The sequence below is a fragment of the Mus musculus genome, chromosome 10 (genome assembly GCF_000001635.26).
Source record: "Mus musculus strain C57BL/6J chromosome 10, GRCm38.p6 C57BL/6J".
Classification (NCBI taxonomy): Eukaryota; Metazoa; Chordata; class Mammalia; order Rodentia; family Muridae; genus Mus; species Mus musculus.
The window spans coordinates 67,886,105-67,913,794 of NC_000076.6; the positions used below are offsets into that span (position 1 = coordinate 67,886,105).

General features: G+C 45.2%; 1 protein-coding gene across 1 annotated transcript; it reads right to left on the reverse strand.

Annotated features, from left to right (window-relative positions):
• Nucleotides 1-26,558, reverse strand: Zfp365 (zinc finger protein 365). Its single transcript, NM_178679.2, has 5 exons — nucleotides 26,267-26,558; nucleotides 23,097-23,855; nucleotides 11,330-11,510; nucleotides 3,849-3,886; nucleotides 1-2,987 (listed from the first exon to the last, which is right to left on the reverse strand). Exons 2-5 carry the CDS (start codon nucleotides 23,840-23,842, stop codon nucleotides 2,726-2,728), a joined length of 1,227 nt encoding a protein of 408 aa, NP_848794.1. The 5' UTR covers nucleotides 23,843-23,855; nucleotides 26,267-26,558; the 3' UTR covers nucleotides 1-2,725.
• Between the last annotated feature and the right edge of the window lie 1,132 nt (nucleotides 26,559-27,690).

A 27,690-nucleotide genomic window follows, 5' to 3' on the forward strand; every position in this document is an offset into this window, starting at 1 on the left:
TTAGTCAGAAATATAGCTTTATTATCATAGTATTTCATAATCTAAAAACTTCTCTTTTTTTCCATCCTGGGAACAGAAATACTCTAACATCTATACATTTGACTGGCCCTGCAGCATACTGGAATACAGCTTCCAAGCAAGCCGCACTTACACATAAGAATCTGTTATAGTTTGGGGAGAGGGTGGGGCATTGACACAACAGTTCAAATGAAGATCTTTTCCCCTTACAAAATAAATAATAAAATTCAATGTATACCTCAGTTAATTCTTGATAACAGTTTCCCAGAAACTTTGGTGATTTGTTTAAAAAGTCACTGCTTCAAATCTAAGGTCGATTGCCTGAGGGGACTCGAGAGCGTGTGTGTGTGTGTGTGTGTGTGTGTGTGTGTGTGTAGATGACATATAAATGGAACTTAGCCATGATGTAGGTGAATGATCCTTCCGTTAAAACAGCTCCCATACTTCAACAGCAGATTTATGTCTTTAGGGAGTCTGTTATACTTAACACATTTCCTTCTATGGGGATCAGAATGCAGCTGAAACTTAAAAGATGTTTTTAAATTCAGTAAGTCAATCTTAAAACTATTTGTCTTGAGTAGTGTATATAGAGTACAAGGTTATATCCAAAGACGAGCATGGACCACTGTCAAAGAGGGCTGTCCTTCCTTCTAGGCTCTTTAAAGGAACACCAAAAAATGACTTACTTTAAATAAAAGAGGAAACAAATCTGTCCATATGTTTGTCAAAGCTGAGGTGTTGTTACTGCACACACTACAGGACGGGGAGCATGCGATACAATCAGCAAGTCACGTTTTCAGTGTGGACAAAGCAAAAGTGCAACCATGATATAAACATCAACAATAAATAACTATGGCGGAGATTTCTTATCCAGATAAATAATAACATTACAGCTTTCACAACGTCAGCCTCAACAGTGATATGATACGCAGCTGTTTCTTTCCCCAACTTGGAATCTGCCTGCACACCACACAGAAGATCTGCTCCCATAGGCCGGAAGTCAGTGAAGACTCACACAGAAACCTCTCCTCCACAAGGACAGGTTCAAAGTATCTGAAAACGATGAGTTATCCTTTTCAATTTATTGTCATCCCAAGGAACTGCTTTATTATCTATTTTAATGTAATACGCTAATCAGATGCTTGTTGCAATAACAATAATTCTACAAGTGTTAGTCAGGTTACAATCTTAATTTTTAAAGTAAAGGAATTTGATTTACAGAAACAAAGCTATATAGTTTTAAAGCCACCCACCACAAACACACACTTTCTCCAGGAGTATTTAAAAATAAACTATTCATATACTTGACATATATATAGCGTATGTAATATATATATGTATATACTTATGGACAACATTATTCCTGTTTTAGAAAGAATGTCAGCACAAATACACTCTAGAGACCTGATGGTGTTGCTTAATTTAAGGAAAAAAATATATAAATTCCTTCTGGAAGAAAATTTTAAACCAGGAGATTTTTTAAAGTTTTTTTTTTCTTTAATAGGAACAGTGTCATTTGGGGAGGGTAGTATCACAGGTCATAGTCCGCATGCATTCTTTATCATCTGAAATTACAATAGAATGCACTGCACAATGAACACCCCAGAGGTGTGGCTGGGAGGGGGTCAAGTGTACACCGGCTAAAGAAGCAAGAGGAGGCAAAGTGAGCTTCCGGGTTGAAACGGAAGTTAGCAAAGAGCATGCTCACAGGTAACCGGTAGCAAGCCTTCCAGAGTAGCCGGTGGGAGAAGAATGGTGGGCGTGCCCACAGCATGGCCAGGATGGCCATGGTACACTGAGTGTGCCCCCCTCTAGCACATCAAGCATTTTGGGCACCACATCAAAGATGCTGCTGACCCCAAGGGTTTTAGCAGCTATCTCTGCAGAGGCCGGTAGACAGCTCTTGGGGGTGCAGCGTGCTTTGCCAAAGAAGGCAGGAGGGGTGCACCCAGACCTGAATAAATAGGCCCTGGAGGACCCAGATGTGAATCAAACAACCCCAAAAGCCACCTGGCAAAGTGAGAACCGAGGTCTAACTAAACACGGCCTGTAACCCACACGGAGATTAAAATCTTGATTAACCAGAATCCTCAAGGGTAACAGGAACGAACCTCTACCGTAGAGACTTTCAAATGTATCAAAGGGCGTCTACACGCAAACCACAAAAGCTCTGCTTTTATTTCACTGCTCTTGGTAAGAACTTTACACTCCCAGCTGGGTGTGGTAGCGCACACCTGTGCACTCAGGAGGCAGAGGCAGGAGGATTGCTGCAAGTTCAAAGCTAGCCTGGTATATATATATAAAGCTCCAAGCCAGCCAGGACTACATAGCATAACAAGGCCCTGTCTCAGAACACCAAAAAATACTATTTTTCTTTAAAGTAGAAGAACTTCACAGTCACATTCCTTGCCTCATAATTCAGAGAGCAGTGGATACCAGAGTCTGGCATCTTGTGAGGCCCACGTACTAATGGGCACTGGGTAGAGGAACCCCGGGTGCCAGGTCTGCGAGAAACTGGCCCAATTATTTAAGAAGTTACCCGCTCGTGTTTCCTGAAACCGGTTGTTTTACATTCTGGTTAATCAGAGTGACCCTGTTTGTTGTGTTCCCTGCGTTCCTACGGCTACATGTCCAAAAGGACAACGCTGTTGGACTCTGGAACATCATTTGGTAAGCCCCGTGGTGATGCTTCCGAGCCACCCAAGCTCTAGATGATATTCACGATTGCTGTAGGCTTCTTTTTAGCCATTTTGGGCCTGAAATTCCCTTTCCGGCTCAGACCCAGGTGTTCCCCTTTCTTGGCTGGTCTGAAGAATTCTCTTGGAGACTCAGCCGGTTCGTGAATGGCCTTGGCGGGCTGCATCCCGGCTCGCTCATCCTTGGCTTTCTTCAGGTAGCTTCTCCCCTTCAGATGGAAATGGGCCCTCATCTCAGGATGGTTGCAAACAGAATGCTGGTGCCCTCGGCTTCTATAGGGGTCAGGAAGAGAAACGGAGAAAAGAGAGAGGCTTGTTAAAAGAAAGACAACTAACTACTCCTGTCTACCATGGCGACCATGCTCCCACACAGATAAGTCGCAGATACTAGAATTTCAATTCATGACAGTTCCTGTGACTGTGTCATGCTAAATCTAAGAGAAATATTACTAGCGCTACTACCAGTGATAAAACAGGTACAGAAAAAGTCAATGCTACCAGGATGATGTGCACGAATACAGGATGAACCCAGCTCTTAACTCTTCAGGCAAACACCAGGAGACTCAGCAAAAGATGTTGTGTATATACTTTAAAGTATGTGACATATAAATAGTGCATATCGGGCAATAATAATACTATATATCACATGTATAATATATGTGTAATATATAAACATACACACTATATATCATATAAATATATGTCTAGGATATAAACATATATTCATATATAAAACAAACATATATACATACATATTAGTATACTATATATCATATGTATAATATATGTGTTAATATATACTATATATTATATGTGTGTGAGGTATAGACATATATACATATACATATATAAAACACACATATATAACATATTAGTAAGATTAAGTTGCAGTAGATAATATCCTAGGACCATCACTCCAGCACTGCTATAGGACCATTCACACATCAGCTGCTATTTAAAAGTGGCACCGGCATGCAGGTAAATGCTCACATAAGCCTTTAAAAATCCATGCATTGCTATTTTATCAAACACAACAGGCTTAAAATCCACTTATAGATATCTCATCAAATGTAGTTAGAAGACACACAAGGTAAACATGATCTGTTGGCTCATGAATAAGAAAGGTATACGTACAGGCATCTGGGCTTCCTGTTCGATGGGATGTCTGTGAGCTGATGAGAAATAAATAGGAGAAAGCATTATTTTATGAGAGCTAGGCTAAATGAGACTCGTGTGTGCATGTGTGTAGGATGGTGGGTGAGGGAGGGGAAGGGCTAAATGGATTTAGTATTTAATATGGGCGTGCACTTACCCCAGCAAGCACACAAAGCAGCCAGAGAAAGACACTGGGCATATTCCTCTATTAATCTCAAGACACAGTCTTGCCCTGAACATGGAGCTAACTGTTAGGTTAATGGCCAGTAGGTCCCAGGGATCATCTGCCTGTCTCCTGCGGTGCTGGAGGGGAGAGGTGCACACAGACATGCTTCACTGTTTATGCTGGTCCTGAAGATCTGAACTCAGGTCTTCAAGCTTGCACGGCAAGTACTTTACCCACGGATTCATCTCTCCAGCTCCTGGACATGGTTTTCCAGCTCGATGTTGTTTAAAGACACTACATTCTCACTAAGGAGGTCTGTAAGTAGTCAGCGGCATTACCTAGGGAGCCATCCATTGCATCAGAGAACAAGACTGTTCCAGACCGGCTCGGTAAGCATCTCTGGACACCTGTTCTCAGTTTTCTAAGAAGCTTGTATCGGAAATATCTCAAAACTTGAAAAAAGAAATCAAAAGGCTTCCCCGTAAGTCGGGGTTGGAAAAAAAGAAACATGGTTTGAAAACCTGACACAATGTATAATTATTTCTCGGGATCTGGCTGTATTTGCAGTTGATTTAGTACAGCTGTAGCTAGTCGCAGGGTACCAACTAAGAGGAAATGAACATCAAATGTTATTTCCTAAATATATCATTTCTAAAATGAGACCATATGAAGACCAAGCCCACAAGCATCCCCAAGGCCATCTACCATCGGGATGATGTCCGTTCCAAGTACCATGCAATAAAATATCTGCTGGTACTTTGTGGCAGGGCTCAGAGTGCCTTCATTGGGAACATAAATTGATGATTATCGTATTGCGATCCAGATGTCATCATTCCACTTACAGGGGAAGCCCGGGGTATTGCCAGCCGTAGCTTCCCACCCTCTCTCTTGAGCAGCTCTGAGTAGGATGATGTCATATCACATCTTTGAGCAGGTTCAGTAAATAAACAGTGAAGAAAATGTCAGGGAATGGCCTTCTTGGAGTTTGGACCAGGGGCTGTCGAGGGAGGGCGGGGGGGGGGGTGTGTTATGATGTGCTTAGTATCAGTGGAGGATTGGGTCCCACATCACCTCAGGACACCAAGAGCCATGAATACAGAAGTACCTTATATTCCCCACCCCACCCCCATACCTACAAGATGCATCGAAACTTTTGACAGTGTCACATGACGCTGTCATCTGCAAAGTTCACATTAGCAAACTCAAGTTGTACAAGTCACCCACACACAAAACCACAAACTGTTTTAAGTAAGTTTATAAGTCACAGAGAGAACTCAGCTACAGTCTGGTCATGGGCCCGGCACACCTGCAAGTCTAAATCATCATTAAATTGTTTACAATGCCTAATAAGGTGCAAAGAATGCATAAGTCACCGTCATTTACACACAATGGAGCTGGCCAGGCAGTGGTGGTGCATGCCTTTAATCCCAGCACTCAGGAGGCAAAGGCAGAGGCAGGCAGACCTGTGGGAGTTTGAGGTCAGCCTGGTCAATAGAATTTCAGAACAGCCAGAGCTACACCAAAAAACACTGTAACAACAACAAGAAGAAACACTGTCTTAATAATAATAATAATAATAATAATAATAATAATAATAATAATAAATAAAATAATAAATAATGGGACTGGAGAGAAGAAACCCCAGGAATCATTGCAGAAGAAGGGCAGAAAGATCGTAAGAGCCCAAGGAAAAGGGAGTTGGTTATGGGACTGTGTCTCTTAGAAATGCCAGAGAGGCTACACCCATTGAAGTCTCATCAACGTGGCTGCCTAAACATGACCTGAACTACTATGATACAGAAGGAGAAAAACCCCCACATATCCTCAATCCTAGACAAAAAATCTATGGGCAACTAGGTATTATTGAAAGAAGGAAGAATGTGTCGATTGACTATCTGTCTTGGTTAGGGTTTTACTGCTGTGAACAGACACTATGACCAAGGCAACTCTTCTAAGGACAACATTTAATTGGGGTTGGCTTACAGGTTCAGTGTTTCAGTCCATTATCATCAAGGTGGGAAGCATGGCAGCATCCAGGCAGGCATGGTGCAGGAGGAGCTGAGAGTTCTACATCTTCATCTGAAGATAGCTCGGAGAATATTGACTTCCAGGCAGCTAGGGTGAGGGTCTTAAAGTCCTCACTCACAGTGACACACTTCCTCTAAGAAGGCTATACCTCCTAATAGTGCCACTCCCTGGGTCAAGCATATTCAAACCTTCACATTATCCAATACCAAGTGATCAGTCCTGAATTGTCACATGTAGCAGCCATTATACAGACTGAACAAGTGGTACCTGTGTATTTAAGAATATAAACTTATGCATATATGTTACATATATTATATATATAATATATATGATATATATACACATATAATTAAAGAAAAAGTAGCCATGGTTTTGAGAGAGTAAGACATAGGAGGAGCTGAAGAGAGAAAATGAAAATGGAGCGATGATGCAATCACATTGTGATTTTTCTTAAAGCGGTACTCGCTGCTCTTCCAGAAGACCCTGGTGGTTCCTAGTACCACATGGTGGCTAACAGCCATCTCTAGGTCCAGTTCCAATGCACACATATGGTGCACATATATCCATGTGCACACATAGTCATACACACGAAAGTAATGACAAGGTTGGAGTGGTGGTGCACTCCTTTGATCCCACCCAGTGTTTGGAGATAGGCTGGCTTCTATGGGTTCCTGGCTGGACTAGCCTACATAGTGTGTTCCAGGCCATCCAGAGATGATGATGATGATGGCCACTACAACAATAATATTTATTATTTATTGCTTATTCAGTTATTTTTTCCAAATAATTATGTTGTGCAGATGGCTGGACCCATGGTGATTGGGCCTATAGGCTTCTACATTCTAGGCATGCTGTTTTGAACTGCCGCAGGTCTGGCGGAACTGGCCCTCCACCTTGTCTTAAGTTTTGTAATAAGTAATGGTCCTATGCACCCTCCTGTTCAGACCAAGACCTCCAGGTCGTTCCTGATGCCCCTGCCCTCTCTCCTCACCTCAGTGGCCCTCCAGCGGCTCCCAACGGCCTCTTCAGGTCTACTCCAAGGCATATCCTCTTGAATCCTCTCTCCTCCTCTGCTGCTCCCTCCCAAGTACTTCCTCTCTGCTCCTATCACAAGAGCCTCTGACCATCTCTCCTTCTGATGCCCTTCCGCCCGCCCTCAAAGCCTTCCCCTGCTTCCCTGCGCGCTGGGAATAGACCCTCCCTGCACGCTGGGAATGCTCCTCTTGCAATCTGCAGCTCTCTGGCATTGCCTCCTACCATGCAACCGTGCCAAGTTTGTTCCTTCCATCCGTGATACACTGTCCTTGCCTGGAACATCTTGCTTCTGGCTTTCCACAGAAAGTTATCCAAGGCAAAGTCCAAGACTAGGGAGCTTTAGGTCCATTGCCCCAAAGCAATGCCCCTCCCCGAACACCTCGAACATACTCGTCTTCAACCATCTCTGCAGTAGTTACCATGCAGGAACGCCATGACTGATTTGCTCGCTGTCCCCTCCACACAAGAGAAAAAGGACTTGTTTGTTTTGTTCTTGGCATCAGAACCTCATAAGCACTGTGCCCTCAATAAATACGTGTTAAGTGCATTGCTGCTAGCCCTCAATTAACAGCCAGGAGGTAATGAATGCAGTACTTAAAACAAGATTATCTAAGCTGCAAGCCTATATCTGAGTGGTTCTGAGCATTAATTTTTTTTTTTTTGGCAGATGGGATATTAGGTCACTTTGTGTCTAATCTGACAGCGTTTTTCAGAGCACAAAGATAAAAAATCTGAGTAAGCAACCTATATTTTTAGAAGCCAGCCAGGTGGAAAAAAAGAACACAGATGCCCAAGGGGATTCAGGGAAAGATGCGGAATGCCAAACGTTGTTTCAGAAAAGGCACAGAAGGTGAAGGGGGACAAAGCATCCCCAGAAGGACGCAGGGCTAACAATCACCTCTGGAAGAGGCAGCCCACTTAGCGATGTGAAGACTGCCCTTCCCTCTGAAGTGGCCTTTCTAGGGGAAAGGGAATGAGGGCGGGCAGCAGCAGCGGCAGGAGAGCAGTGGATCATCATGGATCATCATCTTGCATCCTGCAGTGTGGGCTGGAGGGTGGGAAAAGCGGAGTGATTTTCTCATCACCCTGGCGGAGGGATATGGAAGTGCTGGCAGGGAGAGATGAGACATGTCTGCATCTCCTGTGTGGTACTAGGTAACTGTTCTGGGTCAGTCCAGAAGCCGGGTAAGATGGGAGCTCTGTAACACACTACGCTGGGCCAAATCCTGATTCAAAGTTCTTCTTGCTAAAAACAGCCAAGCTATTCTGTCTCCATATTGGCATTCAGTGTGAGAGAGCAGACACAGCTCTCTGATTATATCAAAGACATGGCTCCTTATTTTATAGACGGGTGCATATGACTATGATGAGAGTAAGAGGAAGGGGGAGGAGAGGAAAGGGGGGAGATGGGGAGTGAAAGAGAGATAGAGAGAGAGAGGGAGGGAAAGGAGGGAGGGAGAACAAGGGAGAGGGGGCATGCCCACTCCCACTGTAGAGTCTGCAGACAGCCCAACTTGACCCAAGGAAGAGTTGGCGAAGACACAAAGCAAGAGGATAAACTATCAATACGTGTGCCTAATCTCTTCTGAATTCACTCTGTACTCTGGGTCCATCCAAAGCCAGAGCAACAATCTACATCAATTAGGCCGGTCCTTTCATTACCGCGTGATCACGCCAGCCACTCAGCTCTCATATCTAAACTGCTCATTACAATCTCTACTGCATGGAGCATCATTTGGATTAGCCAGTGATTCCTTCGGTTGAGCCAGCTGGCTGGAGGCAGATCATGTGACTGAGCCAGGAAACAGACAAACATAAATATTTAATTTTCTACCATGGATGAAGGAATTTGTTTTGTGTACCTTGTACACAAACATATATACACAAACACACACACACACACACATATATATATACATACATACATATACATATATACTGTGCAGTCTATATGTGCGAGTGTATCATGTGAATATGCACATGCTTACATGTTTATATAGCTGTGTGAGTATATATATGTTGATATGTTTTATAAAACTTGGTTTGATGTGGGGGGGAGGTGCCTTAGCAGGCCCATGCTGAGGCACACCCCTCCTCAAGTGCCAGCCATATGACGGGTGTAATATAAAATGAAGTTTATTTGGGGGCATGAGGAGGGGAGACTGAGAAGGGAGTAGAGGCAGAGAGAGAGAGAGAGAGAGAGAGCAAGAGCAAGAGCAAGAGCAAGCATGAAAGCAAACAGTTCTTTTATAACAAGCCAGGTTTGTACCTGCCTGTTGCTAGGTAACTATTGGGTGGAGCGAAGAAGAATCACTAATGTACATTGTGTGTGCACACATAAAGTTCCACATATGTATATCTGACCAGAAGCGGTGGGATGCTAATGTTTGATTACAAGACTAAAATACATGGGTGATAGCTATTCCTACGACTCTTCAAAGATCAGCATTCAGGCTGGGGAAGCAGGCTGAGTGAAGGACATGACCCCAGCTATATAAAGAGAGGGGACACTTCTGGCTTCCCAGCTTTCTCCCTGCCTCCTACTGCTCTCTATTCTAAGACCCCATCAGCAGAGTGTAGGTCGCCACACACGGCTGTGTTTGGGTTGACTTATCCACCTGCACACCGAAAACGTTAATACTGCCTCACAGGCTCAGGAGTCTGAGACCCCAGTCACAGGCAAACTGACAACTCAGTTCAAGAGTGCTGGGCGCACTCCCTTCATTTTCTGGAGGAAGAATGGGAGATCCAGAAAGGCAAGGCTTGGCAAGAAGCAAGTTAAGAGGGTTCTAGAGCCAAGCCTTTTCACCTCACATCCGTGCTCTGTGACCTCAGAACACAACCCTTCCCTATGGGATGAGATGAGGCAAGAAAGTGGCCAGAGAGGGCTCAGGGTGTCCCTCCAGCCACTGCTAGGCAAGCGAGGACATTCCAGAACTAGCTAAAATAGGACATTCTTGGGGTCTTCCAAGAGGGAGCAGAGGAGTCAGCTTGGTGTGATGGTTTGAATACACTTGGGCCAGGGAATGGCACAATTAGGAGGTGTGTCACTGGGTGTGGGCTTTAAGACCCTCATCCTAGCTGCCTGGAAGTGAGTCTTCTGCTAGCAGCCTTCAGATGAAGATGTAGAACTCTCAGCTCCTCCTGCACCATGTCTGCCTGGGTGCTGCCATGTTCCTGACTTGATGATAACGGACTGAACCTCTGAACCTGTAAGCCAGCCCCAATTAAATGTTGTCCTTATAAGAGTTGCTTTGGTCATGGTGTCTGTTCACAGCAGTAAAACCCTAACTAAGACACTTGGGGGATGATGTTTGTGCCTCAGGAGGATGACACAGAGTATGCAGGCACGTTCTGGAGAAGAAGAAATAGGGCATAGCAGCAGGTATGGAGAAGTGTGCTGACACCTCACATAGAGACTTTTCTCCTTAGTTAATCTACTATTGACCTGTAGGGCAGAGGTGAAATCTGGTTTTTATTTATTTTGTTTTGTTTTATTTTATTTTATATTTATCACTCCATTCCCCTAAGGTTGAACTGTGTAGCAGGAAGATCTGACCATCCACTCACCCTGCCTAAAGGCTGATTAGACAGCCTATTACCCTTCAGAAGCCAGGGAGTCCTGATCAAGCAAGCCACTTAACAAGACCCTGGAGCATGAAACACTGTCAGGGGCTTCATCTAGGCTGGCAGCAGGCTTATGCCCCAGAAGTTCCTGTGTGAAATAGTAACCAAAGCCTATCACCTGCCATGGGTTCTTTTTGAATATCCACTTAATGAAAGTTTCACAGTGAGCGCTGTGGAAGAGTGTTTCCCTCCGCTGTAAGGAAGGCTGAGGGTATATATGCACATGGTTGAATCTTGCTTTCTTGAAATGATAACACTTAGAATATCAACTTGAAAGCCTTCAAATCTGGGTACCTTCTGGCCTAGTGAAAACTAAGGCTGCGACTCAGATATTTCTGACTTTGTTCTTTTACAAGTAAAAAAGTGTCTACCAATTCTGCTTGGAATGGAGGTCAAAAAAGAGCAGGTAAGTGCGTACCTCAGGCTCAGCTTCCTCCCTGCAGCCATGGTAACCATGGTCAGAGACAGGCATGGTCTGGCTAGGGACATCAAATGACTTCTAGGAAGCCATGAAGCTCTCTTGTCTTCTGTCCTAGCTCTGTCTAGGTTCATTCTGACTGCATTCAGGGGGGGCCATAGGGTGGCTGACTGGAAGGGGACTCACCATATGCTCACTAGTGTCACAGCTAAAACCGGAGGCTTGCTGGCTTTGATAATATTCCAACTGCTTCTCCGCCAATTCTACCCGTTGCAGCAGATTTTCAATAAAGTCCTGGAGCCTCGCTTTTCCTTGAACCTCCTTCTCAGCCGCTGCCTCCAGGAAATGGTTGAATGTGACGACTTCTCTGCAGGGACAAGACACAGAGTGACTCTGGGAATCATTCACTGAGCACACAGTGAGTCCCCATCCATCCACCCATCCACCCAGCATCTTGATAGCCATGGCCGTAGCATAATGAGAGGGACTGAGACTGCATGGAAGGAGACAGTCATGGTACAATGTAAACATAAATGTGTTCTGTCAGGAGTTAACAGCATTGGAACTAGGTACAAGGTGACAAAGTGACAGCCGGTCGTGGGGAGGCAAGATTTTAGAAAGCAAAGTCAAGATCAACCTTTTAGATGGAAAAGCCTGGAGGAAGTCCTGAGGAAGAAGCCAGGGGGACACCTGGGAATCGTAAACAGGTACACCAGAGACATACTGATGGGTCTGAGCCGCTTCCAGGATATGTACACAGACAAGGAGCTGGGAGGCTCCTAGGTAACCATGGAGATCCCAGATGTATGGAAAATGACATGAGAGACCACAGAGAACCACTGAGAGCCACATCTTTATCTCCCTAAGGAATGGTAGGGGATTTCTGGGTAGGGAAATCTAAAGGTTAGAGCTGAGGCTGTAACTCAGTTGGTAGACTGCTGTCCTGGCATGTGAGAAGCCTTGGGTTTGATCCCTAGAACCGTATACAGTTGAGCATGGCCTGTTAAGCTCAACACTTGGGAGGTGGAGGTTTCCAAGTTCAAGGTCATCCTTGACTACCTAGTGAGTTCAGGGACGGCCTGGACTACGTGAGACTCTGCCTCAACACCAAAACACCAAAACGCAGGAAGTTAACCACAATGTATTTATAACTTCTGTAGCAATTATACTCTAAACCATAAAACACTTGCTCAAGGCACCCAGCGCACAATGGCTCTCCATATAAGAGAACAAAATACTCATGATGTGGCTTCAGAACCCACACATATACGCATTTAGAAACTACCAGTTGTTGTTAAGGTTTGGCCTGGTGTCACCTGCTGCCGTCCGTGAAGGAGATTCAGACACTCCTTAGCCATCTCACTGGGTCTCTGTGTGACCCCATATTTCTTTCATCTAATTCCCCGCCCCCCAAACAGTAAATTTGTGCTCCACTGAATATAGAGCTACTGAAGCTTGGCTGGGCTCTGGGAAGCTGCCGGTTGGAGGTGCTCCGAGGGTGGGTGAGCAGACTCACTGAGTAAGAGAGCTGGCAGCATGAGCCTGCAACTTGAGTTTGGTCTCCACAACCAACAAAAAATAGGAGACTACCAGCTCCTGAAAATTGTCCTTTGACCTCCACTCCGCCCAGCCACACCCACCCACACAGGCAACAACAATGAATAAAAAATTTACAAGTAAACCATACCTGTGAAACTTTTTAGAAACAATGTCCCTCTTCCCACTAAATTGTTCTGAGGGAGATACTTTTCCTAAAATCTGTGGTTTGGGCTAGCAGTTAGGACGTTTTGTGTGGTGGCTAAGGCAGACATTATAAGCAGTAGAGCCCGAAATATCCAATGTCAAGGCTTATGACTAAGAAGGAGCAGAACATGATGCAATCTTACAGGACAGTGAAACTCATTCATGGCTATAATTTAGGTTCTTGTCCTGCTGAGTCAGAACACTGTGTGACGCTTCCAAAGGCCAGACACAAAGATAAGGGCCAATCTTAGTGAAATTAAGCCAGGGTGTAGGGGGAATAAATCTCTTTAACTACTCCTAAGTCACTTCCTGTCCCATCTTTACCACTTACTCTTTAAGAAGAAGAGCAAAATAGAATTAAACCCAAGATTTTATGGAAAGTATGCCTATTAAAAGTAACATTTGACTCTAAAAGGGGGGAAATGCCAGGCACGGTGTAAGAATTTGACATTGAAGCTTCATCACTATGCAGAGTGATCTGCAGCCCTGAGACACTGATTCATCCCCAGGACTCAAAGGCATTTTGAAATTAACACAGCCAAAGGAGGCACAGAGGGGAAAGCCCTTTCTATAAGGCCAGAACTTTAGTGAGAAGAGAATATTTGCTTACTCATCTCTTTAGTCATTTATAGGACAGCCATAAACTCTGCAAGCTGAATATATTACTTTTATTATTGTATTTATTTATTTACTTGCGTGTGTGTGTGTGTGTGTGTGTGTGTGCATTCTCACAAACATGCATGTACATGCCAGAGTGAATATGTGAGGGTCACAGGACTGAATTCTCTCTTTCTACTATGTGGATTCTGGGGTTCAAACTCAGGTCTTCAGGCATGATAATAAATACCTTTAACTTGCCAACCCTTGGATCACCTCTTCCGAGATGAGTTAAAGGCAGCTAACCTTGGGGAAAAAAATCAAAATGCACTGTCATGTGATCATCACACCTAGAAGCTAATTTAGACAGTGGTAGGTGCAGGGAGGAGAAGGCTCAGGGGATAAAAACATCTTGGTGTGGTGGCCTCCAGGCTATAATCCCAGCACAGCGGAGGTAGAGTCAGACAGACAATCACTGGCATGCCATCCTAGCCTATTTGTGAGCCCAAGACCAGTGAAAGACTATCTTCAAAAGCAAGGTGGATGGCACCTGAAGAACTACATCCAAGGTTGACTTCTGGATTTCAGACACACACACACACACACATACACACACACACACACACACACACACACATACACACACACACAGACATACTAAACACACATCATGCACAAGCACCCACACACATGCACACACAGAGAAATTACACATGCACACATGCACACACAGACACACCACAAACACTCATGTACACACACAGGTGCACACACAGACATAATACACACGCATATACACACAAATACAGGCAGACACACCACACACACACAGGCCACACATGCACTTTCACGCACACATAAACTCAAGCACACATGCAAACATACATATTCACATACACATAGCATGGGTGAACAAACTGACAGAAGTGAACAATATATCATGTATGATATTCACAATTTGCATGCATTCGTTGAACATTATTAAGGAGCGACAACAGATGGCCCCTATCACCTATTCCAACTTGCTATAAAAGACCATTTCTTATCTTTCTGACTTCCTGCATCTTAGCACCCAGCCAGATTCACACCTGTGACAAGCTGATCTCTCAGCTAAAACCTCTCCCTGGTCCCCTGTCTTACTGCTATCTGTAACCTCAAGGTCTCCCTGCAGAAACCATTTCCACACCCCTAATTGTAGTGACAAAGGGTTGTGCACTCCCACAGAACCCTTTAGAACCCTGTCAGGGCACACACCACAGGAGACCAGTTGTGTGACTTACCCATTTCATCATAAAAATCATTGAGTCAGGCCGGGCAGTGGTGGTACACGCCTTTAATCCCAGCACTTGGGAGGCGGAGGCAGATGCAGGCGGATTTCTGAGTTCAAAGCCAGCTTGGACTACAGAGTGAGTTCCAGGACAGTCAGGGCTACACAGAGAAACCCTGTCTCGAAAAAACAAACAAACAAACAAACAAACAAACAAACATTGAACCTGGGGAGCATATTAGTTACTGGCCTTGCTGTGGCAAAAGACGCTATGAAAGCATCTTTAACAAAGGAAATGTTTATTTTGGCTCACAGTCCCAGAGGGTGCCATCCCTCAGTGGGGAACTCACCGAGTCAAGAGCTTGAAGCTGGCCCGTGGCATCCACAGTTTAGAAAGCAGAGAGGGATACAGGCTGGTACCCAGTTTAGTTTTTCCCTTTTTATTTAGCCCAGGACCCCACCCCATAGACTGCTGCTGCCCACAATTGCAGATGGATCTTTCCACTCAGCTACCCGAATGGAGATAATCCCTCACAGTTGTGCTGGGAGATTTGTTTCCATGGTGACTCTAAATCCCATCAAGTTGACCATCAGGATTAACCACCAGGGGCACCGTGTGTAGTCCACAGGAGTCCAGCAGATAATGGGGACCTAACAAATTCTTAATGAAGTACAAATGTACAACCAGAGCTCTCGCTGAGCATCCCACACAACAGGAAAAAACCCTTTGCTTCCCTTTGCCCCTTCCCAGGTCAGTCTCGGGGCACAAGCCAAAGAATCAACCACAGACACCTCCATCAGGAGTAGGGTGGGATCTAAAAATGGACTCCTGTCTTCGACTCTTAACAATCACACTGGCTTCCCTTCCCAAGGGGAGACTCAATCGAGTTATTTAAATTTCATTTTTGCATTACTGATTTATGAACCTATTCAGGAGTATATGAAATGATAAAAATACCCCCAGCTAAAAATAGTCTTAACTATTGATCACACAGCACCTCAGATGCTCTGTAATGTCAGCCATGAGGCAAACCAAGGAGAAAGAATCCTTCCAGGCACCAGAAGCCCAGTGCAAACTTGGAGGGCAGAGAGCCACCCAAAACACTGTGTTCTCTCTGGTTTTGTGGCCTCTTGCCTCTCCTTTCTTTTTTGGCTTTACGAATAAACAAGGCTCTTTATTAAGAGTTTTTTATTAAGAGTTTTTTCGGGGAGTGGCAGATTGGGGGACATATCTCTGTGAGTAACATGCCTGCTGCAAGCTGGAGGAGCTGAGCTCAGACCCCCGAAACCCACATAAAAGCTGCCACCCCGATGCTGAGGTGAGGAGCAGTGACAGACAAATCCTTTGAGCTCATTGGCCAGTCAGCCTAGCTGAATTGATGAACTCCAGGTTCAGTGAGAGACCCTGTCTTAAAAGATAAGGTATAAAATGCTAAAGGAAGACACCCAACATCAACCTATGACCCCCCACACACACACAATTGCACACACTCACTGAAGTGTGTATATGTCACAGACAGAAAGATTTTTTTTTAATTTTTAATTTTCCTAGTCAGGAAATTAAATTAATTTGTTAATTCTAAGCAGATTAATACTATATTCTAAATTAATTACTCAGGTAGGATGAGAAAAGAGGAGAAACCTGGAGAGAAAATATTCCCAGGATTTCTAAATTTTTCCATGCTATTCCTAAGAAAATGTGTTCAATGTCCTGTTGATTTTTGCATTAGTCTGTGTATCCGAACACAACAGAGACCATTTATAGGAATGAACTTAGGGCTGGAGAGATTATCCAAGTAGAGCACTGGCCATTCTTACAGGGGACCTGGGTTCAGTTCCCAAGAGTGGCTCATGACCATCTGTAACCCTAGTTCCAGGGCAGTCTCCCTCTTCTGGCCTCCATGAGCACTGTGCCCACACGGTGCAGAAACACAGATACACACAAACACTCACGTACCTAAATTAAAAGCAAACCAATCTGAGAGATGAGCTAAAAGTGGGATCCACAGATCCCTCTGAGCCTTCACAATCTCTGCCTCTCAAGGGATGTCTTTTGGTCACTTTCCTAGATGAGAATCAGCAGAGATTGTGTGTGTGTGTGTGTGTGTGTGTGTGTGTGTGTGTGTGTGTGTGTGTGTGTATGTGTGATATGCACACATGACTGTTTGTGCATAGGGGCTAAAGGCTGATGTTGGGTGCCCTGCTCCCTCACCCTCCACCTTATTCCCTCGAGACAGGGTCTCTCACTGATTGAACCTGCAACCACGGTGGCAGCCAGCAAGCCACAATAGCACTAAGGTTACAGACATGTACGTCCACACACAGCTTTTCATGTGGGTCCCTGGAGATCTGAATGTAGTCCCCAGGCTTGTATCACGAATGCTCTCATCCTGAGCCATCTTCCCAGCCTCACGCTTGCTGGGAACACAGCAAATGACCAAGAGAAGAATAGAGCATCTACCTACTTTAGCTTACAAACCACAAACTAAGAATCATAGATGGAATCAGAGGCCCCTCACCTCTATCCAAGGCTGACAGTGGGATTTGCCCCCTTCTGACTGGGTGAGGGCATCTGGAGAGCTAAGTTAAAAGCTCTGAGCTGGATATTTTAGAAGCTTAGCGTCACGACCCTGCAACGATGCTACCAGGTTCCTGTTTCCAACACTTCCAATGCCAGCTGACGTTCTCTTTAATCACATCAGAAAAAAAAAATAAATGATGTCACCATAGCAGCCGTCTCAAAATAGCTGAGAAGCAAACTATTCCAAAATGGGCCATGCTTGGGATTATATAAGTCCCGATGCTTTGGGTAAATCTCACATCATCAGAAGTCTAGCAAGGACACAGTGAACCTCGGCAAGGAAACTACATAGCTTTGTTACAGGACCTGTTTCTAGGCAAGGCACTCCCTGACTCTCAGACTATTTTTGTTTTTTGGTAAAAAAAAAAAAAAAAACAAACAAACAAACAAAAAAAACAAAAAACCTGTGTCCCCCTGAAGGAGGCACAGGGCACCTTCTAGTTCCCAAATCACCAACTGCAGGGAGCACTTAAGGCCTCTCTGGTTTTCAGTGAATCTGCCCGCTGCTTACTATAGCAAAACACCCTGCCTCCTCCTCCTCTTCTTATGACCTCTCTAGGTGGGAAGGTCTAATCTTTAATGTCCTGTTAACTTGAAATCGTGGCGCTTGTTAAATCCACCATGTAGCCAAGCATGGTGGTGCACACCTGAAATCTCAGCGTGAATCTACCCAACAAAGCCCCGAGTTAAAAATATACAAGGCGTGGGGTGTCAGTAAAGTGCTTGCCTTGCAAACATAAGAGCCTGAATCCGATCCCCCAAACTTACTTTTTACCAAAGATGGGTATGGTGGTGCTTGCTTGCAGTTAGGGGAAAGAAAGGAGAATTTTTGAGGATCACTGGCCAGTCGGCCGAACCTATTGGGCAAGTTCCAAACCAGTAAGGGATATCTTAAAAAGTGTCCAAAGAACAGCAGTATTGTTTCATACACATAACAAACCACACATATAGCACACATACCACACACACACACTGCAGACACACACCTCGCAGACACGTATCACACATGTACCACATACACACAGCACAAATACAATGCACACACCATACCACACACACACATAATACACATCATACCACACACACCACACCATACAGACAGATATACACACACACACACACACACACTGCTGTCAGACACACACATACACATGCACATACAGACACCCCACAGTATATGTAACAAATCCCTGACCCTGTATTTGCACAGGGTACGCTTACAGATACATCTTATGCTTTCTGCATGTACCCCTTGGGGGGGGGGGAGAATAAGGATTTTATGCTCTCCAGACATGGCTACCCCCACCCTGAGTAAATCAAAGATAGCCCGGTAGCATGCTCTAATCCTATTGGCTGAAAGTGTGTGAGAAACGTAGTGTTACTTTCTTACCAAGAAACTAACTGCGAGACTATCTAACACCACCGTTCTGGTTAGGGATCCATTACTGTTACTGCAAGGAGGCCTGGGTTGATTTACTAGATTAGACGGAGTGCTACCCAGCAGCCCTCACTGCTTGTCAATAAGTAAAGGCATCTCTCGTCAGAGCTTTTAAAGTCACACCGGCTTTAGTGGAGATGGTGAGCAAATTCTTCTCTTAGATTTGCACAGCAAAGCTTATAGATCACCTGCCAAGGGGACCCAAGACAACGGCCCAGACGATAACCAACTCAGATCACCCTCTCTGCTAAGGACTGAGTAACTGCTGTAAACTGAGTTAATGCAGCCTGGAGATGGGGCCAGGGCTTTGCTTGGTTGGTTTAGTTTTAAGTTGGCTATGCTGCTGAGACCGATTCTCATTCTGGAACCCAGCCTGGCCTGGAACTCAATATGAAGCTCAATATTTGAGTTTCCTTTCTGTTCCTCTGATGAATTACTCTGATCGAAAGCAACGACGGGAAGGTACAGGTTTATTCCATTTACAAGTCTAGGTCCAAGTCCATCACTGAGGGAAATCAAGGCAGACCTGAGAAAGAATGTTGAAGACATGTCTGATTACTATTTCACACACTGTTACCTCCAAACATGGGCCTCAGTTCACTGCCAAAGAAGGATGGTGTCAGGACTCATGGAGAAGGATGCTGGGTGGCCAGCAGGCTTATGTTTAGCTACCCTTATATAGTTTGGGGCCCACTTACCTAAGGAATGGTCACGCCCACAGTGGGATAAGCCTTCACTTATCAATCAACAGTCAAGAAAATCATCCAGACATGCCCACAGGCAGTTACTCATGTGAGACTCCCTTCCCAGATAATTCTAGGCTGTGTCAAGTTGACAGTTAAAGCTAACTAGGGCACCCAGATTGGTCTTGACTTTTCAGAGGCAATCTCTGACCTTTGCCATCCAAGTACTGTGATTACAGAGATATATCACCATGTCCAACTGTCCCCAGAGCCATTAAATTTCAGTTTCAAGGAAAGGCACTTTCCCCTTTGCATTTGCTTTGTTTGTGTGTTTGTTTGTTTTGATCAAATCTGCTCTCTATAGTTTAAAGATTACCCAGATTTAAATGGATTTCAAATGGGAAAGGAACAACCTGTATGCTCAGAAATGAACTTTTAGCCTTGACCCTAGAGCTTAAAGAGCCCACCATGAGATATTTATTCAGAACGATCTGGAAGTTTCTTCTGCTGAGAGGGGTCTCTCTTATCAGAAGTGCCACATCTCTGGGAGGCGTAATCCTCTGAAAGAATTGTGACACTGAAAGGAACCCAGCCAGATAAACTCAACCAAACCAATTCAGTTGGAATCTACAGATGTGACTGATAGACAGCTGTCTCTGTTCCCCTGCAGATGTCAGAGTGCGGGGCAGGGTAGGGGACAGGCTCTGCAGATACCGAGGGACAGAGGGTACTGTCTCTGTCTTTGTTATACTCAGACCAAGAGACCCAGTGTCCTTCCTGCTAACAAGACCCTTTCAGTTCCAATTCATGTACAGAGAATGTGTGTAGTTAAGTGTTGAACACAGAAATTGCCAAGATGGCCTCAAACGGAGGCTGACAAAAATGATGTCTTTATGTTTGGAAATTTAAGGCAAAGTCTCTATATTTTTATTCCAAGTGAGTTTTTAAAATTTTTGAGCTAAATACTCCTTTTCTCCCCCCCCCGTCATCCCCAACATGACATAGTCAAAACACCAATAATAGCATGACTGTAGCTCAGCAGACACATGCATGCTGAGCAAACATGAATCTCTGACATAAATTCCAGACAACAAATACACAAATGTCAGATTATAACTCACACAAATGTGAACAAAGATGTAGTAAGATGTTAGCTGGAGCTGGGAACAGAATGTTTAATTCTAGGAAAATAGTATGTTCAATTAAAGCAACCACAATATAGCCATACCAAGGAATACCATGTACCAGCCCACAGGAATGGCAGAATTTTGTTTACTGTACAAAAGATACCAGAGAGGCATGGCACTGTGAACGCATAAACGGCTGTAAGGTCAAAGGGCATGGCAGTATGTGTCAGGATTCCATTGGAGGAACATTAAGAGTGTGTGCTTCCGTTACAATGGCTGAGTGAACACAAGCTAGGTCTGGAGGGAGGTTTATAAAACTCCACAGTGCTTTCTCCTGAGGGTGATGTGGGATAGGCTTAGAAAGGGAGGAGAACACATATCCATCTATCTCCTGGGGTGTTTTGTTCCATAGATAGCACCTCTGGATGAACAGAAACTGTCACTATCAATCCACAGATTAAACCATATTTTCTTATGAATCAATGTGGGGAAAGAATCTCATGAAGCCTGGGCTGGCCTTCAGTTCCCAATAGAGCTGAGGATTGTTTTGGATCCCTGATCTTCCTGCCTTCCCTTCCATCCTGCCGGAGTATAGCACTATGATATCATAATGGAGTTGTTTGGGTGCTGGCAATGGAACTTAAAGTTTTGTGTGTGCTAGGCAAGCACTCTACCAAATGAGTACATTCCCAGTCATTAATCCACTCTTTTAAATACTAAATCACTGGCTGAGTCCACCATGTTAAATGGAATTCTTGACAATAACAGCCATCTGACCACGTGAACTCCCTGCCATCATTCCACAGTCTATGCAGTCACTACCCCTAAATCCCCATCCAGTATTATTGGTACTATGAGAAAATTATGAAATATTTAAAAAAGAGAAATAAATGCATTAATTCGCATCCCACTTAATTTACTGCTATTAAATAAAAATATCAGGAAGTTAGTCTAGGCTTTTCTCTACTATCACAACATCCACATTGGCCTTCTCACAGTATTGCAGGGTAGGCCATCTGGTCCTCCCCTGTGGCTCCTAACGGGAAGCACCAGAGAACAAAGCAACGCAACAAAAATGATATACTCCTTAGAGAGCCCTTTCTTAAGAACAAAGAAAGTCAGAGGTATTGAAGCTTAATCTTGATTGTCAACCCAGTGGGATTTAGGATCACCATGAAACACACCTCATGCTGTATCTATGAGGCTATTTCCAGAAAGTTTTAATTGAGTTGCTATCCTGGTTTCATTCCTTCTGCTGTGATTTTTAAAAAGCAGCTCAAGGGAGAGAGGACTTTTTTAGACTACAATTCCAGTTCACAGTCCATCATATCAAGAAAGTCACAGTGGTGCGAACTTGAAGCAGCCCATAGTCAAGAGCAGAGAGAAATGGATACATGCACACGGCAAACACACACCCACACCCCACACTCCAACACACACTCACTGTACGGTCACTGATGCCCTGCCTAGGGAATAGAGCCACCCACAGTGGACATGGTTCTGCCGCATCAATGAATGTGATTAAGACAATCCTCCACAGACACACCCATTAGCCAACCTTATTGAGACTCTCTTGTCCAGATGATTTTAAATTGTAGCCAGTTGTCAATTAAAATTAATCACAGTCAGTAAAACCAATTAACTAGGAGCTAAGCAATCTCATAGGCTTCAGTCCAGGACTGAATAAAAAGGAGAAAAGAAACTGAGCACCAGCATTCATTGTCTCTGCTTCCTGATTATAGATACAATGTAACCAGCTGCCTCACATTCTTGCCACCGAGACTTTGCTGCCATGATGAACTATGCCCTCTAACTGTGAGCCGAAATAAACCCTTCCTTCCTTAAACTGATTTCATGGGGCATGTTGTCACTGGTGGTATACAAAGTAACTAATAGAGTAGCGATTCAAAGTCATCCTAACTACATAATTAAAAAAAAAAAAGTCTAGTGTGACTAAGGTTTCTAGGTATCTCCTTAATGGGAACATAAATATTTAGCAATAGCAAATGAACTTCTCTTTATAGTATGTAGTTTTTCTGGTCGTTTTTAGTTGCTATAATTTAAGAATAGTATCACAGGCAAACAAGCAAAAAGCATATTCTTGAAGCATGTTCTATACTAGAACCTCCTGCTCTTGACTATACAATCTACACACACTGGTGAAGTGGTTCTCCCAGAGTATTATTCTGGCTTCCCACTCACACATATTTACATACCATGGGCATGTTTATGAACAAGCTAGGTTATCATGCTCTCCAACACCATCTGTGGAACAGTTTCTAAGGGAACCAGGAGTTAGATATTAATCAGATTAATGCTGCCACCTTGGTCACCATGTCCAAAGAAGATGAACAAATACCAAAGCTTCCTGCCTCCTGGTACTCCTGAACCAGTGAGGAAGGCAGCCAAGACATGTGCAGGGGATGCTCACCAAACCTCGCTGAGCATCTGCTTGTAACTTGGGGAGGGGAGGGGTCGCCCAAGGAGGGGTTAGCATCCAGTTTCATCAGCACTTACTCCTCTTTCCTCAGGAGCTCCTCCTCGGATTCCGTCAGACGCTGCTTCAGCACTGCGATCATTTCCACGGCCACATCTACCTGTTTGTTCAGGGCCCGCTCTCTCCTCTGGACCTCCTGCTTCTTCTGAGTCAGCTGCGCAAAGGCTGCCCGGACTTCCAACAGTTCGGCGGTTTTCTGGGCCAACTCTTTGGTGAGTTTGTCGATTCTCTTCTCGATGGTCCTGTCCACGGCCTCTACCATGCGATTGAACTTTTCTCGGACGTGAGCCTCGAAAGCAGCTTTGGTATCTTGGGTGGGGAGACCAGGGCTGGCGCAGGGAGCATCCAGAGAGTCAGCCCGGATGTCCACGGCCGTGTAGGTCTGCACATAGGACACGGGCCTCTCTGCCACCATCTCAAAGGGTTTCGTGTCCTTGGAGTGCCCGTGGGAGATGCTGTACAAGTTAACATAGCTCGACTTCTGCTTGGTCACCTTTGCGTGGCCCCGGAGTACTTTTCCCTGCTTCGGGAGTTCCGAGGACCTGAGAAGCTCTGTGTCCTTGAGAGAGGGCAGGAGGCTGCATTTTGTCAGGAGGGTCCGCTCTTCGTAGCTGTGACTGAATTCCAGATGGGCCCTCAAGGATGACAAGCTTCTAAATCTGGTATGGTCTCCACACCTCGGGCAGCGGAATGGCAGGCACACAGCGACATTCTCCAGCGAGTCCTGCCAATGGTACCGGCTTTCCTCAAAAGTCGTCTGTTGCATCACTCTGAAAGTCCTGGGAGGGAGAGAAGACCCCAGTTTACAGGTCTGTCAGAAGCTATTGAACTGACACTGACTGATAATCATGGCTGCCCTTAGGTGACTTTTTTTTTTTAATTGGCAAAGTAACGGGTTTCACTGAGTCAGTTTCAAGCTTACATTTTTCTACAGGTTCTCTTCCCCAGCACTTTACTACATCTCTCTGTCTGCCTTTCTAGTTGGTCCCCTTTCCTCCCATCCCAATATACACCTCTACTTTCAAGTCACATATATTCTATTACCCTCCCCCTTTCTTTCCTTAAGAGACCTGTTTATCCAGTGTTCCTCTTACATGCCCTGAATCACCCGAAAAAAATGCATACACACACACACACACACACACACACCAAAATAGAAGTTAAATTCTAAGATCACTATTTGAGAGGAAACAACACAATACTTGTCTTCTGAGTCTCGCTTATTTCATTTAACATGGTGTCCAGTTCCATTCATTTTCCTGCAAATACCAAGCAGATGGTATTTTCCTTAACCGCTGAATAAAATTCCATTTTATATTTGCACCATGTTTTCGTTATCTGTGCTTATGCTGATGGGCGGGCATCTAGGCTGGCTCGAATGCTTAGCTACTGTGAACAGTGCAACAATAAATATGGATGAGAAAGTATCTCCGTAATAGAATATAGAGTCCTTTGGGGATATGCCCAGGAGTGGTATAGCTGGGTCATATGATATTTCTATTTTCAGTCTCCTGAAAAACCTCCAGGCTAATTTCCATAGTGACTACATCAGCTCAGCCTTCTTGGGTTAAAGCAACTATTTCATATATAATATTTAATGTTGATTTTTATGTGGAAATTGAAACCTAAACCCCTTTGTCAAAGGCAGCTACATCTACTCTCTTCTGTATCATCTGATGCTTCTACTGTATGGTATTTCTGCAGGGTGGGATACAGATGCTAGGGCCTGAATTTCTAATCCAGCAACAGCCTAGCTTAGCAAAGGTGGCTAACGCTCATATGCAGATGAAAAGCTAGAGAGAGGAGGTGAAATAATAAAGCCCCGGAGAGGAAGGAGAGTGGTCCAGAGACAGAACTCAAGTTTATTGCCCTCCTGAATTTGGCATGCTACATAGACACGGGTCGCACATAAATTGTGAGTCCATTGGCAGTCTCTTTTCAAGTCTGTGAAGGATGGATCAAACTAAGCACAGTGGCTTTAAACACATCAAGAGCTGAATATTCTTCAACCAAATGTTTTTTTAGATTTTTTTTTTAATAAATAGCATTCCTTATTTACTCTGTGAGTGACTCTGTCTGTGTGTGTGTAGGCTGGGGAAAACTTGTGTGAATGGGTTCTCTCCTTCCATCATGTGTGTCCTGGGGATTGAACTTGATTCATCAGGTTTAGTGACACGCGTCTGCTTGTCATCTTGGTTTGTTCATGCCGTTAATATTTTTAGTTACTGGTATGATGACATACATCAAAGCGTTAACATAACAATAACGATCTTTTGAAATTTGGAAACCCGAAGTGTCCGGTATTATTTGATATAAACAGGGCCGTGGCCAAGATCCTAAGCTAATAGAATGTTCTGGGTGGATGCGCCTTGCCTCTGATGCTGTTTTTAGCGCGACAACTTCTAGAGTGTTGGAACCAGGTGGGCGTCAGCATAACTCCTCCATAAACAGGAAGTTCTTGTTGCCTCTGCATCTTTATCCCCTTTGCCCTAGCAACAGATGACTCTTACAACCCAATTTTGCAAGGGTCGTGGTACTTATTTCCTCCAAGAATGGCAACAAGGAGCACTGGGTCCCACAGGGAAGGAGCCCGGATCTTAGGGTGCATCTTAGAGTGAAGTGTCTGTGTTACACCCTTATCTGCCTCCAGATGCTGAGATAGAAATGGTGCCTGATCCGCCAGGCAGGCACATTTTCCAGGTTACTAAAGTCTCTGGACCCCAGCAAAGGAGAACCTTCCTGTGCTGCGCTGGGTTGGTCAATAGGATGCAAACCCTGGCCCAGCCTAGGGCTGAAGATGCTTGCAATGGAGTGCAGGGATAAGAAGAGAGGATTCTATAGCAGCAGTGGGGGGGGGGATGTTTGGATGGGGGAGACGAGATATACCACCCACCCCCAGCAAAAGGCTTTCATCCGCCCAGCGGAAACCTAGGGCACAGGTTAGCAAAAAGGGTTTCGATTTCCTGTGCAGAGCTGGGCAGGCTGGGCAGCACCTGCGTGGGGGTCCCGGCTTTCCTAGCCCCCGCTCCCGCTGGTGACTGCGTGGATTCGTGCTCACGCGAGTTCGTGCAAGTGGCTGTGGGGAAGCCAACGGTCCCGACTCCCCAGGATGCTGCGCATCCGGGACCACCTCCCCGCGTGTCGGCGGAGCAGGGGGCGCGGGCGCACGGCTCCAGCCGAGCCCACTTACCGGACTTGTTGCTGCCGCTGCAGCCGCCGGTGCTGATGCTGCGGGAGCCGTGCGAGCGGTTTTCAGCAGAGCCGTAAATCAGGCTGAGCCGGGTCGGCTCCCACGCGGGACGAGCGGCGACCGGGGCGGAGCGTGGCGCGGGCGGGACACGGGGGCGGCGCCCGGGGACGCGAGGCTGGTGCTCCGGCCCCGGGCAGCCACCCCTGGGTCCACCCCATCGGGGCCCCTCTAGCGGGAGATCCTGGGCCTTTCCCTTCACTCCAGCTCAGGATTCCGCTGACATCACGGGGAGGGATGCAGGATGGTCCCTGGGGAGGGAGGCGGGGACACGTGCCAGTCTTGCCCAGCCTAGTCTTGCTACAGGCCCAGGCAAGTGCTCCCAGTTGCAGGGGCGGCGAAAGTGGGCGTGAAGATGGAGCCTAGCTGGCTAGCCCCTGGAAAGAGCTGCCAGCAGGAAGGCTCTGATATTTATTTATATTAGAACTTCATCCAGGCAACCTGGCGGGGGGGGGGGGGGGGCACAGGACCAGCTTACTCCAGCCGTGGAAGGTAGTAGTGTCCTGGGACTAAGTTAAACAAAACTAAAGATAATAAAAGTGTAGAAGTTAAGAAACATAAATGCCAAACCCTGAGGCCTCCTCACTGAGAGGATGCCCCCAACACTAGTCTCTCAGTGGAGGAAAGATTTAGCTTCTGAGAAATCTCATTTCCTAATTGAAATTTCGGGATGTGTGTGTGTGTGTGTGTGTGTGTGTGTGTGTGTGTGTGTGTGTGTGTGTGTGTGTGTGTGTGTGTGTGTGTTATTTTGTTAAACCTGCTTTTAAGGGGCTGGAGAGATGGCTTAGCAGTTCAGAGCACATACTGCTCTTGCAAAGGACCTACACTGCTCGAATCAGCTGCTGGGCTGTCGTCAACGTTCTTTCACTGATATTCATACTAAGACTTTGATGACAGGTGCACGCCTGTAAAATTCAGGAAAGCAGTACCAGAGAGTGACTCCTACAAAACGGGGGTTGGCAGCTGCGCAGAGGCTTGCTCTCTCAGAAAATGTTATGCTTCTTGCGGTCACTATCTTAGGTCACTCTCTAAATTGAGCACGTTTATTCCAACTGTTTATTAAGCTGAAAAAAAAAGTTTGGTCTGAGTGTGCATTGCACACAACCAAGAGTCAGGGTGCACCCATCATCTTGAACAGCAGGAAGCTAATTCTGACTACCTTTGGGGCAGGATGCTAAGTATGACCTGGGAGAGTCAAGGGACCCAACGTCTAGAACTCAGCCCTCTCCCAACACTGAGGCAACTTGTTTGCCTTGCTTGGTCCCGAAATGTCTCCACTTCAGGTGAAGCGCGAAGACTTCCTAGGGCCATTTTTTTCTAACAATGGCATAAATATTATCACATTCTTCATTAAACCATATTTTACA

Bases quoted from the DNA above. Each gene is read 5' to 3' on its own strand.
- Zfp365 (NM_178679.2), bottom strand. From the start codon at position 23,842: ATGCAACAGACGACTTTTGAGGAAAGCCGGTACCATTGGCAGGACTCG. The intron at 3,887-11,329 runs GTGAGTCCCCTT...ATTTCTCATCAG, and splicing joins GTGACACTAGTGAGCATATG to CTCACAGACATCCCATCGAA. The intron at 2,988-3,848 runs GTACGTATACCT...TGACCCCTATAG, and splicing joins AACAGGAAGCCCAGATGCCT to AAGCCGAGGGCACCAGCATT.